At 52.0% G+C, this 13,621-nt stretch overlaps 1 protein-coding gene across 1 annotated transcript in view; it reads right to left on the minus strand.

Annotated features, from left to right (window-relative positions):
• Positions 1–925: 925 nt before the first annotated feature.
• Positions 926–13,621, minus strand: part of NAT8L (N-acetyltransferase 8 like) — a gene marked incomplete at both ends in the record, with an annotated part of 28,558 nt that continues 15,862 nt past the window's right edge. Inside the window, one exon of the mRNA XM_082315331.1 lies at positions 926–1,293. Coding sequence (XP_082171457.1) covers positions 926–1,293 — 368 coding nt within the window. The remainder of the gene's footprint in view (positions 1,294–13,621) is intronic.

Here is a 13,621-nt window from a genome sequence, read left to right on the forward strand (position 1 = left end):
ATAACAACAACAACAAAGAAAAAAAAAACCCTTAAAAACAAAATAAAAACAAACAAACCAAAAAACCCCAAAAGGCAGCAAAGAGAAAGTCCAACGCACATGCGGAGTCTGGCCCAGGACTGCAGGTTACGTGTGGCTACAGAACAGCGCAAGAGATATTTAGGTTTGATCTTAACTTCACGCTATGGTACAACGGGGCTCAGAGTTCAGCCGGTCTGAGTCTGTGCTGGCTTAGGAAGGCGGGGGGGAATGGAGCGGAGTCGTGGTTACCGGATGCACCCAGGGTCTCTCAGACATTTGGCAGAATGAGGCACATCCAAAAAAAGTGCAACACCAGTGCCGTGGCGGCAGTGCGATGTGTTTGAGTGCGTGCACGCGCTTTCCTCTTCATGCATTGTAGCAAGCGGGTTGGGGCGGGGGTTTTTTGCCCCCCACCTTTTCTTTGAAAACTATTAACCAGTAAATAACGGTAAGACGAATGCATATTCTACTTACTGGTGCATGAAATACTGAAAACTGCATTCAAGTAATATTTCTGCACTATTATGAATGCATCACTATGTTACTTACATTTGGAAAAGGAGAAGACTATGTACACCAGAGCAGTGGTACGATTTTGCAGTTAAAGTTTCTGTGCTTTACGGAGGTACCTGGGAAGGAGAGGCCGCCGCTCCGCTCCGCTCTGCCCCACCGGCTCGCAGGACTCCCAGCGCCACCACCTACAGCATGCGAGGAAGGAGCGCTGCTCGGCCGGACGATCGAGCTGCACGGAGCAAACCAAAAGATGACGTGAGGGAACAAAAACTCAACCCAAAATTGGCAAATCAACAGTGACGAGAAATAGAAGGGCAATTTATTATTTTTGAAGGGGGAGGAGGAGGAAAAAAAAAAATAATTTTTTTTTCGTTTGGTTGGTTGGGTTTTTTTATTCTTCCCGCAGCTGCAGGCGGTAGCGGTGGTAGCGGAGCTGGAAAAACATTCTCTCCAGTAAGGAGCGCGTCATCCCTGGCAGGGCGTAATGTTCGACGACACCCACGTGCTTGAACCCCAAGGACTCGTAGAGCTTGTGGGCTGCCATCTTCACGGCCGTGGTTCCCAGCACGACGGAGGAGTAGTTGTTGAGCACGGCAAACTCCAGCACTTTGCGGCCCAGGGCCTTGGCGATCCCTTTGCCGCGGTAGTTGGAGTCGACGGACATGCGGCGCAGCTCCACCGTGTTGTCCTCCTCGTTGCCCCGCGCCGCCACGATCCCCACCACGTTGCCGTCCAGGACGGCGACCCAGAAGCAGGAGCCTGTGGGAGATAAAGCAGCACATGTAGCTGCCGGCCACCTCGGACAGGCAAAACAGGCAAGGCACCCGCTTACAAACACACCGACGGGAGCCGGGCTTGGGGTCAGAAATCACCTCTGTCACACATGGGGACTAACGACCTCCATAAATAAGGACCAAACTTTCTTTTCCCTTGACACTGTGAAGGGGATGTTGTTTTCCAGAGGAAAATGCACAGGAAAGTCACTATGAACCAAAACATGAGATTCCTAGGGAGCAAGTATTATAAAGTGCCTTTGGCTGCCATCACAGACAGGTCACGATCCTCAGCTCCTGGTGGCACACGATGGGTAACTTCTGACCCACACACAGCCACGCTCTCCTGCCCCACCACGAACTTCACCGCAGTGAGTCCCGGGCCGCTCCCAGCCCAGCACAACCCATCTTAGGCTGCTTGTTGCATCCCACCCTGAGACCTGGCAGCGGCGCAGGCAGCCCCTTGTACGCTTTGTTGCCAAACTCCTCCTCTACTAGGTGCCACGCTTTCCAGAGGATCTCATCTCCAGGCGAACAGCTCACCTGCGGTGCGGGCAGAGCACCATCGGGCTCATCAGCCGAGAGCTGCCGATGTGCTCCGGGCAGACCTGTGGTCTCCAAAGCGAGCAGGACCGGCCGCATGCAGGCAGGGAGGCACAGGGGAGAAGCACAGGGTGGTGCACAAAACACCACTGGTGATTGGGGAGGGCAGGATCTGACCCAGATGCCAATGAGGGGAAGGCTGAGCCCCCTTCCCTGGTGCTGTGGCGAGAGGCAGGGAGCCAGCTCGGAGCAGGGCAGGAGCAGGAGCCCCTGTGCCAGGGCACAGCAGGCAGGGCTGTGACACAGGGAGGCGGTGGAGCCTCCCTACGTCTGGGAAACTTGTGCCTTCTGTGGGCCAGACACCCAGCCATGGTCCCAACCTCTTCTTGGGACTCATAAGGGTGTTGCTTTTTGGGTGCAATGCAAGAGCAGCCCTAATGGCTCTGGGGTCCCAGGGAAGGGGGCAATGACACCAGCCCTGGGCACCCAGGCACTAGTGCAGCCGTTTCCCCTCCTCAAATCTCAGTACCTTCATGGAAAACACTCTGGAAGAGAGATGCCATGGGACAGGCAATTCACCGCAGAGAAATTGCTGCAAGCCCCAGGAGCAGAGGAAGATTGTCCCTCTTCCCCAGGGACACTTTGCCTTCAGCCAGCACCCAAAGCTTGTTCACAGCCATGACTGCAGCCTTGCCAGATGAACAGGGCTGGCTGCTGCACCCTGGAGAGCCGTGAGCACTGCTCCACGCACGCAGGGACAGCACGAGGACCTGGCCTCCCTGCAGCATCCTCCTGCCAGCCCCTTCTCCACCCCATGAGGCCTGGCTTGTTTCTGACCTCCCCCCCCCGCACATCTGGATATGTGAGTGCATCCTCCTCTTGCGGACTTCAGGGGCCCAGTGCAGGACTCGCCTAAGACAGTTGCAAATAGAAAATCCAAACTGGGCAGCAAGATGAGAAACCAGGATCACCAAAGCTGGCGAAGCACAAACAGGGGAAAATGCCATATACATCCCCCCAGAAAGAGCATCTCCTGTGCACAGCCAAGATCAGGCTCACCCCCACCCCTTTTGCCCCACAGTCTGGGGTGCTCATGGCTAGACACCCCTTGCTTTGGAGCTGCTGCTCCTCCTCTGCTGGCATGTGCCAGGCGAGAGCATCTCGTGAGCTGGAAACATGGTGCTCAAGCAACTCAGGCCAAAACCACGTAGAGTTTCAGCAAGCAAAACCAGCCCATCCTTAATTGTGCCCCGGCACCAGTCAGCTGGCAGTGCTGCTCCAGGGACGAGGACGCGGCTTAATGAACGGGCTCGTTTTTGGGGGTGCAGGAGGTCAGCACTGCCGCTCTGCAATGGGGCTGAATGCTTGATAGGGCAGATGCTGCCTTCAAGGCAAAACCCATCTAATCAAAGCCCAGAAGCCTGAAGGGCACCCAGTCAGGCTTGGGGCAAGCACCCCAGGGTCCCAAGCGCTCCCACTACAGCCCCAGTTACGATGCTCAAATAAAACTGGACCTTAATGGAGAGAAGTACCAATATCTTCCCATCCCACTGCTCGTAACAGCCAACGAACATTCAAGCTGATGCAATTAGAAGCTGCTCTAACTCTGGAGTATTACAGCATTGCTTGGCCCCATCAGCACGGGGACTTAAAAATTAAATTCAAGTAATGAATTATTCAGGTCTTAACTAAAGATCTCCACAGAAAATCCTGGCGAAGGAAAAGTGTCTTGAATTGAACTGAAAAGACCAATGTTGTCAGCACAGGGCAACTGTGACCTTCGCTTGGGATATTGCTTAATTAACACCCAGGAAAGCCACTATTCAATTACAGCAGCTAACGAGGGGCACTGACAGGTCTCTTGCCACGAAGGCCTTTCAGTGCTCAGGAGGAACATGGCTTCACCCAGAAAAAGAGGATCCCATCACAGGAGAAACCCCCGGGGCGCTGCGACCTGCCACAGGCCTGGCCTTCTCCTTCCCCTGGGCTAAGCAGAAGGAAACCTGACTTGGGCAGCAGCTCCATCTTTAGCATCAACCCTGCCAACTGCCCCAAGCCAAACGCGTGGCACGCCTCCGTAAGGACCGGTGTTGAACAGCCTGGGTGGGTGCTCAGGGGCACACGGCACCACTCCCCCTGCAAAATGGGGAGGGAAAAATGAGTAAGGCAACGGAGAGTCCTTCGTTACTGGAGGAGAGCAAAGCGCGGGGCGGCGGGAGGCGCCTCCCCAGCTGCTGCCTGCGGGACAAATGCACCTTGCGGCTCGGCAACGCCATCGGAAAGAGACAGCCGAGGTCGTCTGCGCTTCCCCACGGCACAGCCCCGCTGCCGAGGAAAAGGCGAACAAACGAAGCGTGGGGAACCAGCCCAGGTTCAACCCAGCACACCGGGCTCGTCCCCGCCTCCAGAGCGACGTGCAGCTCCAGCGATGCTCACTTTTGTTCCCGCTGCGAGCAAGTCATTACGCTGTCACTATCTAGGTCAACAGCTAATTTTTAAAACACTGGGACCCATCTTGACCCATTTATCACAAGCAGTTAAGATGTCTCTCCTCTGCTGCTGCGTTGACAGTGTGGCTTGTTCCCCTGCATTCACCTGGATCTCAAAACGTAATTTATTCAGACGTGACCTCAGACGAAGACCTACAAGCGCTGAAAACCCAGCAGCCGCCTTCCCTCCGAATACAAATCGCAGGGCTGAGAGCTCACCGCTCTCTGCTCTGCAGCCTTGTTTTTAAACCTCCCTACACGTGGCAGCTCTGCCCAGCACCCCCAGCCCATCCATCAGGCCTCTGGCCACACGGCAAGCACACCATGAGATCGGGGCTGCAGCGATCCTCACCCCTACATGCACAGCCACCAATTTCAGCTCCCGTGGCATAGCCCAAAAAGGGGATTCACGAGTCGCCCTGCGTCCGGGGAGCAGAGATGAGAAACAGCTCCCGGGGATGCCCCCCCGGGGGCACACGGTGCCATCCCCCAGCACCCACCTGGTCCTGAGGTGGCCCCAAAAAGTGCCACAAAGTGGCCAGTGACTGGTGCCCACCAAGCCGCAGCTGGTGGCAGAGCCACCATGTCCCTGTCACCCAGCCCTGTGTGCAGCAACTCCGCCTGGAGCTGCTTCTTCAGCAAGACTGGCTCGTCTCCCTCAAACCAGAGACACCAACCTAGGCTCCTCGTGGCTCGAGGATACACGATTACTTCCCTGATTGCTTCCTGCTTTTATTCCTGATCTTCCCTTCTTAGCAAGCACCTCTCCTCTGTGCCCACCAAGCCTGAGAGGCTGCTAAAGCTCAACCCGTAACACACTTCCCGCCTTTGTAAAACAGCGCATTTCCAGTATTTTTAGGTCTTCTGCCTATTTAAAACCCAAATCTGGCCGTGCCTGCCACAGCAGAGCCCACAAGGCCCTTCACACCCCTGGCCCCCTCCGACCATCCTCCAGGACGGAGGCCGTACCCTCATACCCGGCCACCCCAGCAGGGACTGGCCCGGTTGCAAGCACCATGACCGCAAACCTGCACTCCTTGTTAAGTTTTTACTTACAACTTTAAAGCTTAATTATAATGATTTTGAGTTCAACGTGAAAAGAAATAGTATCTGGCACATCTCCCAGTGTGTGTTGTGCACGCAACGCTTATAATTAGCAGCAGACAGGACGCATCTGCTCAAACAATGCGAGTTGTATTCAGCTCTCATTTACAGCCGTGCCATCAGTCCCCAAGACTTTTACCCTGCTGCCCACCCCATGTCTGCGCCTGCTCTGAGGATCACCAGTGGCCAGATCCTTCAGCCTGCTAAACACACCTCAAGTTTCCAAAGGTGGCTACAAGCCCGGGAGCAGCTTTCACCCATGGGGTTGTCAAATGCCTCCTCCAGGGAGCTGCATCCCATTCGGATGGGGATTTGCTACTGAAAGCGGTTTTGGGGTCCCACCACGTGCTGCTGACCTTGGGCTGAGACCTTCTCTCCTCTAGGCAAACCCTCCAGTTTCAGAGCAGGAACCCTGATGGTCTTCAGTTTGCTTTTTACCTAAACTCAACATGTTTTCAGCAATCCCAGCCAGCTGCGGCTCCTCACCATACCCACTCTGCCAGCAGCACTTGCTCTGGAGCGTGGTGGAAGCAGCCTGGGAAAACCACCTCACACTGCTACTCCCCAGGGCTGAGGGGCTCTCTCCCATCTTTTCTGGACCAAGGGGATTGACTCAGAGCCTGTCTTGTTTCTGCACTTTTTCATGCCTAGGATGAAATAACATTAATTTCATCTCACCTGTCAGTAATGAGCAACAGCCTTATTGCTCGCAGCGCTATTAATAGCAGGAGCTGACGTTTTACTCTCTCACACCACTATCCGAAAATAATCACTGCTACAAAGATAAACACAAACCCTGACGGCTACAACTCTCCTTGCCCTTCAGATACTCATCTCGTGGCAGAGTCTCTGTCTCTGCCTTTGCTTTCATCTGCCTCCATCTTCTGGGGTTCCCCTGTCAACTCATCACTACAGACATCCAAAGCCCTTCCAGTTCACCCTGCCCTAAACTCCTCTCTAGATTTTTGACCCTGCAAGAAAATTTACTCCAAGGTCTGTTCTTCATGGATGTCTTGCATTTAACTCCAGCTGCCCTGTGAACACCACTCTGGCATACTGGAGGCATTAGCTGTTTCCAGCCAAACACCAAGCCTCTTTGCAGCACTGTCCCTTGCCTCCCCACCCGACTTGGCCCCTCCAGGCTGCCAACAGGCAAAGGTGAGGAGAAACAGCCGTGGAAAGCCCACCACCACCTTGCCTAGCTCTCTCCACTCCCCCAGCCCACTGCCTCACCACACAGAGTCTCAACTTCAGGAACTCACAGCCAAAAGCCGTAATAAAGGAAGAAATGTTTTACGATGAGGGGGGTGAGACGCTGGAACAGGTCTCCCAGAGAAGCTGGGGGTGCCCCATCTTTGGAAGTGTTCAAGGCCAGGTTGGATGGGGCTTTGAGCAACCTGATCTATTGAATGATGTCCCTGCCCATGGCAGGGGATTTGGACTAGATGATCTTTAAAGGTCTCTTCCAACCCAAACCATTCTATGAAAACAAGAACTTGGGATGCACACATCTATGAAAAAGGCACAAAACGTCTGTGATGTGCATAACAAGGAAGATGATTTAGGGTTGCTCATGCTTCACAGCAAGGTCAGATGTGGTTCCTCAGCTGACAGCACCCAGGGCCTGAAACCACACATGATGGCTCTGTCTTTCCGCTCTAAATTTAGGGATGATTCCCAGCTTTTGAGGACCAAACGAGAGCATTCTTCTAACCTGCCCACCCCTCTCCCGCAGCGCAGGCTGCCCTCAGGCTCCACACACCACCACGTGCCCCACGCCCCGAGGACCTCCCCAGAGTGGTGGCACCACACTGGCCCTCATCCTCCATCCGAGGCACCTGCCCAAGGAGGACATGCCGTGTGATCCCCCGGCTGCGCTTGCAAGCCTCCCCTCCCGCTCTCCTCCACCGTCATGAGCTGCACAGCTCTCCCCCGTGCAGCCGACGAGGATGGTGGGTGAAAATAAATTCATTTATTTTTGCTGCAAATTCTTCTACACCCTTCGGTGAATAAAAGGCCAGTGGGTGGATGGGTGGAAAGATTGGAGCCAAAAGCAATAGCAGAGAGTACTGCTAGAAAGGAGGGGGAAAATGAGACATCAGCCTTCCCCACCAGTACGAGTGCTGCACGATTGACTGTAGCAGGTTCCCCCAGCTTTCCTAAGTCCCTTAGCGCTCGAGGACCGCCACCCCACAACCCAGAATTGTAACAGTGCACATCGCTCTGACAAAGCAAAGCTCTGTCTGCCACATACTTTTAAAAACCATTGTTTTCTAGTAAATTCTAGTATTTCCACAGGAACAAGCGAAGCTCTGCCACCCCAAAACATCCTGAACTCACACTTGGGTCCTCCCCTGTGCCCGCACCCACACACCAGGGTGAGGAGGGGGTTTGGGGCTGGGCCAGATAAAACCCATCCCTGCTTTCCACGGGGCTGGAGAGAGGACAGAGCAGCTTCTGCAGCCACCACCCACTGCTACTGCTAATTTTGCATGGGTGGGGTTGCATCCCTGTGGGAAGGAGTTTTCCTTGGAAGCTCAGCACAGGGCAAGTATGGAAACCTTGCCCAGAGGCAGGCCAGTCTTTTCCCTCTTTCTCCAAGGGTGGCACTGCTATCTACTGCAGCCGAGCTCTTATTAACGTATTAATTAAGCACGGACTGTGATTTTCAGTTCTGCTTTAGCATGTCACAGCAATGCAAATGTGAGCAATTCCCCTCACGGCTCAAAGCTGTCCTGGGTGACGTCCTCAGAGCATCATCCAGATGAAGGGACCAGCAGAGCCACTCTGCAGCTACCACCACTGCCGGGAACCCGCCAAGTGAACACCAGCTCCTCTGCGTGCTTACAGCAGAGCCAGGAAAGCATCTGAGGACGGGCCACCGTGAGAAAAGGAAGCTGATGTCGAGAGAAACTCTGCCCAGGCCAGGTGTGAGCTCTGGGAGGGGATGGAGGCTGCCCGCAGGCTCGGTGTGTGTCTTCAGGGCTTTGCTGGGATGAGCAGCATCCTGCACTGGGCAAACCTCCCTCTCCAGCCTAGATTTTCCTCCAGGCTGCTAGGAAAGGGCAAAAGGAGAAAAAAACCCAAATAAAAAACCCCCTAAAATCAGCCCTGTGCTTCCCATAGGAAAGGACCTGCAATTGCCCGCATCCCTCGCTCTTAATATACCTATGTAAAAGCTTGCCAAAACCAACAGGCTTGCTAATCCTAGAGATCCGAATGCCCCCAAACTCCTCTCTGTGACCCGCTGATGTACTGCGGTGCAGGGCGGTGCGACACCGTCGCGCAGAAATACCAGGGCAGAGGAAATGCAGCACGCCATCACATCATGAAGCTTTAAATATTTGCCCTTGGAGTCACGTGTTCAGCATCCAGTGCCATCTTTCGTGTGATTTTGGCCAGAGCAGCAGCCCTTTCTGCCAAGCAGGGGTGGTCTGAGCAAGGCGGTACAGAGGGAACCAGGGGCTGTCCTGCACTGGACACAGTGCTGTGCTATTATTACTTATTTATAGATAACAGAGTAAAAAGCCCCAAAGTTCAGTGTCTCGCCTCTCCTCCTGCCAGCGCTATTTATATACATTGCTTTAAGCACGACAGGCCATGTGCGGCAGCAAGTGGACAGAGTCCCCAGCCCAAAGCTGGCTGTGCCCCGGCCACGCATTGCTGATGCTGTTTAAGTCCTTGCCCTTTTTTCCCATCTGGGTTTTGAAGATGGAGCAGAGGAACTCAGCACTTGAGGCAACTCTCCCTCCTCCTTCCCCTCCACCCTCGGCGAAACGCGGGGCAGACCAGCCGAGTTACATCAGTGTCAAGGGAGAAAGGAGGCTCTTCTGGGGAGAGCGCGGCTGCCGCCATGTGAATGCTGCCGGCGGGAGGAGTTTGGGGCACAGACGTGGCATCAGCTGCTGCCCGGCCACAGACACAGGCAGTCGGGGTGCAGGGGCTAACCACGGACAGGCAACCTGCTACGGACTGCAACTGCTCAGCTAGCCCGGTCGGGAAGGGATTTATTTCTGTTTACGAGGCACGTTATCTCTCCTTACCTCCATCTTTCCCATGTCTTGAGTTTCTCTCCCTTTCACCCTTCTAGTTCCCATTGGCTTCAAGCAGGGCTGCATAACAGCTCCAACAACTTCTGCTAATAACTCTACATTTGACTTCAGTTAAAAGGCATTCCTGGAGGGCTCCTACAAAATAATGGCATTTCAGTGTAGTTTATGGCCATGGAAACCGGGTGAGATGTGAGAGACCCTGACTCTGACACTCCTGACACCCATGAGCATCCCTCTACACCAGACAAGGCCCAGGCGTGGGGGAGCAAAAAACGTCAGAGACACACAGGAATTATTCATGCGTGAAATTAGAAATGCTGTGGGACCCCTTCCTTCCCATAAATAACTCCACATAACCTACCACCGCAGGATTCATTGCCCTGTTATAAATAACTCCCTGCTGGAAGAGCACAGGGCAGCACATCTGTATGCCGAGGGTGGGTGACACCCCTTGATTCATGGGGCATCTGGGCAGCAGGCAATGAGATCACCTACACAGCATGAAAAGAGATGGATGATTTGGTCCCAAGCAACCAGCTCAGCTACTTCTCCATCCACCTTCTTTTCCATCCTTGCTACCTTTCACCTTTGTTGTTACCAAGGGCTGAAGCTACTTGCAACCATCTCTAAGCTCAGGCAAAGCCTGACGGTGACATCCAGCATCTGACCTGCACCATGGCCACAGCATGGTTCCACACACATTTGCTACCAGAAACACTGTGACCACAACCCACAACAGCAACGGGTCTCAAACTGCCCCAGGAGACAGGAATTCAGAGGTGGCCTCTGCAGCTGATAAACTTGAGCATAAAATGAGACATGGGAGGTGAAGGGGTTTTCAACTGCAGGCAACAGCTGGCCTAAACATCCATGCAAACCCAAAGGCATACTTGGATTCACACTGGTATATGCTGTAATGTGCCACCGCTGATAAAGCTGGAGCGGCAGCACACGCTGCACAGGAGCTGGTCCCACCGGGAGGTTTTGCTGCAGCCTGGCTTTACCCTCACCTAGGGATGGAAAGGGTGGTGGGGTTGCAATTTAGAGTAACAGTACAAGAACCGACTTTCATCAGTGCCCACTCCATGCTTCCTGATGGAGCTTGAGAGCACCCAGCTACTTTATCACAGGTATTCTGTTTTGGGGTGTCAAAGCCCCTGTAAAACCCCTAAGATGTTGACGGCTAGCTGTAGTTCACTTTCACTCTAGTATTTTGACTGAAGAAGAGAAAAACACATTCTGCAGCAAACAGGCTTCAGAAAGTGGCCAGATTTGGTCCTAAACAGCATCTCCTGCTGTCACTGCTGGGGATGTAACCCAGCGGGCATTTCTAATCTTCTTAAAACCTTTGCTTCAAACCTAACCCTGTTCCTTTGAAACACCTATGTGGCAGCTCCTATGCATGCACCTTACTCCTGTAAAGCTTCAGGAGGACCCAGCCTGAATGTCTGGATCAATGCAAGCTGTTAGTGGCCATACCCCGTGTCAGCACTTCACAGGTTGATTTTTCAAACAGGCTTCAGTCCTGCGGGGCCTGGAGCGTCTCCGTGTGTGACAGCACCGGGGGAGCTCAGCAAAGCCCTGGGAAGCGCTCGGCACATCTCGGGAACAGGCTTTTGATGAGACAGCTAGAAATCCAGGCGACGCCACAGACAGGGTAAAGACAGCCGTTCCAGCACATTTCAGAGGGTGCTATATTAAGAAGTGCAACAGCAGGACTTTAAAAATCTTGTATCTGGCTCTTTTTGCTGGCCGTGATGCACCTTGAAAAGCAAAGACTGTAATAAAGCCAATGTATAACAACTGTTCAAGAAAAAGCTGCAGAAGCAGTTATGTGGGATTAGAAATACCCTGCTTATCAGGGCATGTTTAGCCTGGCCCATCGCTCTGCTCTCCGCTATTGAAAAGAAGGACACGCTACAGAGAAAGGAGAGACAAAACCACCGATTTAGCAATTGGGGTCTACCTGCTGGGTCATCAAGAGAAAGCACAGTTTGAGAAACCAGGCATTGTCTGTGGTTTTTGCATGTGAGCAATTGTTATCGATAAGCAAAGAATTAAATAGCTTAAAGGAGCGGATAAAGACTAGAATATGCGATTTTGGCCCGGCATTGTCCCCAGGGCTAACTGGATGGTGAGTCCCAGCTCAATGGAGCTGGCTCAGCAGAATGGACTGGTCTGCACAAATGGACAAAGCCAGAAAAAAGTATTTAGAGTACTTTCAGAGTAGATGTTCCCTATGCATCCAAAATCTGCACTAAGCCTATCCACTGCAGAGTCAGGCCTTAAGTAAACCAGCGCTTTAGAATTTAGACTGGTTTTTAGTTAGAAGTTTAAAGGAAAAAAGAAATCAAGCCCTTCTGCCAGCTTTGCTAGCCTGCGTCCTCTCAGCAACTGCTCCAAAAAGACTGACATTACAATTAGCTGCTCGTTAGTTAAATTAGTTTACAAGATAAAATGTGTTGCTGGTTGTGTTTTAAGCCAGCTCCTTAAATGCACATTGTTAAGGCTCACTCTCCATCTTCTACATCAATCTTTCATTATATGGCTTTATTGCTTCCAGAAAGGTACTGAACTTACGTTACAGCACTTTCCACTTCCAAATACTGAAAAAACTGGAAAAACCTACAATTACTGGATGTTTTAGAATTCATTATTTTCTGGCTGACTTTTACTTCATATGCATTACTGTAAAAAGGCACTGAGCAATAATCACCAAATGATTTCGTTTTAGCTTAGCAGTTGGCCGAGCCATGAATCATGCAGGGAAAATGGATAGAATCGATCTTATTTTCGCCATCCATCATTACTCGTCTGATCTAAATTTAGCCAAGACTCCCTTTAGTTCAATAGAAGTGCCTGTATCTACACAGGTGTTGGACCAAATGCTTCACAGCAAAGAGAGAAACGAACGTTATGTTTACTTAAGGTTAAACAATAAATGCAATTCTGAGCTCTACAAGGACTTCCAAGGAGTTTTATGCTGCTCTAACCGAGGTCAACAACCTTTAAGGTGAGTCACCCTCCAGGAGAGCCCCTCCTCTGCAAATGACCCTGGCAACAGCCTACACAGCTGCCTGCAAACAACTACTTTTAGCCAGGAACAACGGAGGCAAGATGAACGGGCACCCAAGACGTAGGTTCAAACTGAGGGTGTGGCATAATGATGCATTAGGACAGAATAACCATCTATGCCTGCAAGCTCTTTAAATCAAGGGTCAAAAACAAGGCTGAGAGGAGCTTCCCCTACCTTACAGCCAGATCACCTACCTACAGCCAAAAGGAAGGGACTAAAAACATTTGCATTTTTAAAAAGTGACAGACAAAAAAAAAAAAATCCAAAACACACCCCAAAACAGGACTACATTGCTTACATTACTTTCAGGGGCATCAAGGACAGCAGAGCTGGGAACAGTTCACCCCCATCAGGTAATCGACTGCATTTTATAGCGTATAATCCCAACGCATGGGATGGGGCTCCCCGAGCGCCGCCGCAGATGCTGACTGGTTCTGCAAACACACCCAAATCTATGTCTGTAAGGCAGAGAAGTGACAGAAAAGGGCAATGGCACAACATTGAACTGTAAATCATGTAAAGGATGCAAATATTCAGCCAAAACACATTGTACGCTCTGCTTCAGTGGTTGGAAACAGTTTCCCCCCTTAGCACATTCCTGCTGCCCTCAAAAGCCTCTGAATGAAGACTTCACTACCACAGCAGCTGATGAGCAATAATGACGAGTAGCAGTTCGCAATATTTATGGTGCAGAAACACTGACCAGAAAAGTCTCAGACTCCAGGGCAGCTCCTCCGCTTTCCTTCCTGGGGCATACCAGGCATTGATGGACAGGGACTGCAGCTCACCAAACGCTGCACAGCAAAGAGAAACTACCACGATGCTCCCTAAAACTAGCAATAAATACAACTCTGCTGCACTCAAAACCTTTCTTTCTGCAGATGACTTGAGTTTCACAAGAATCCTACCTTGTTGCTAACACAACGAATCAAACCTCCCCGACCTCTAACTTTCCGTTGTGTTAATAACCTACAGGAGTGGAACAGCAGTCGTAAGGAGCTATATTTTCTCTGAAACCACAGCAAAGAATTCATTACTCAACATAGAGGG

Source organism: Platalea leucorodia (assembly GCF_965183815.1).
Source record: "Platalea leucorodia genome assembly, chromosome: 6".
Lineage (NCBI taxonomy): Eukaryota > Metazoa > Chordata > Aves > Pelecaniformes > Threskiornithidae > Platalea > Platalea leucorodia.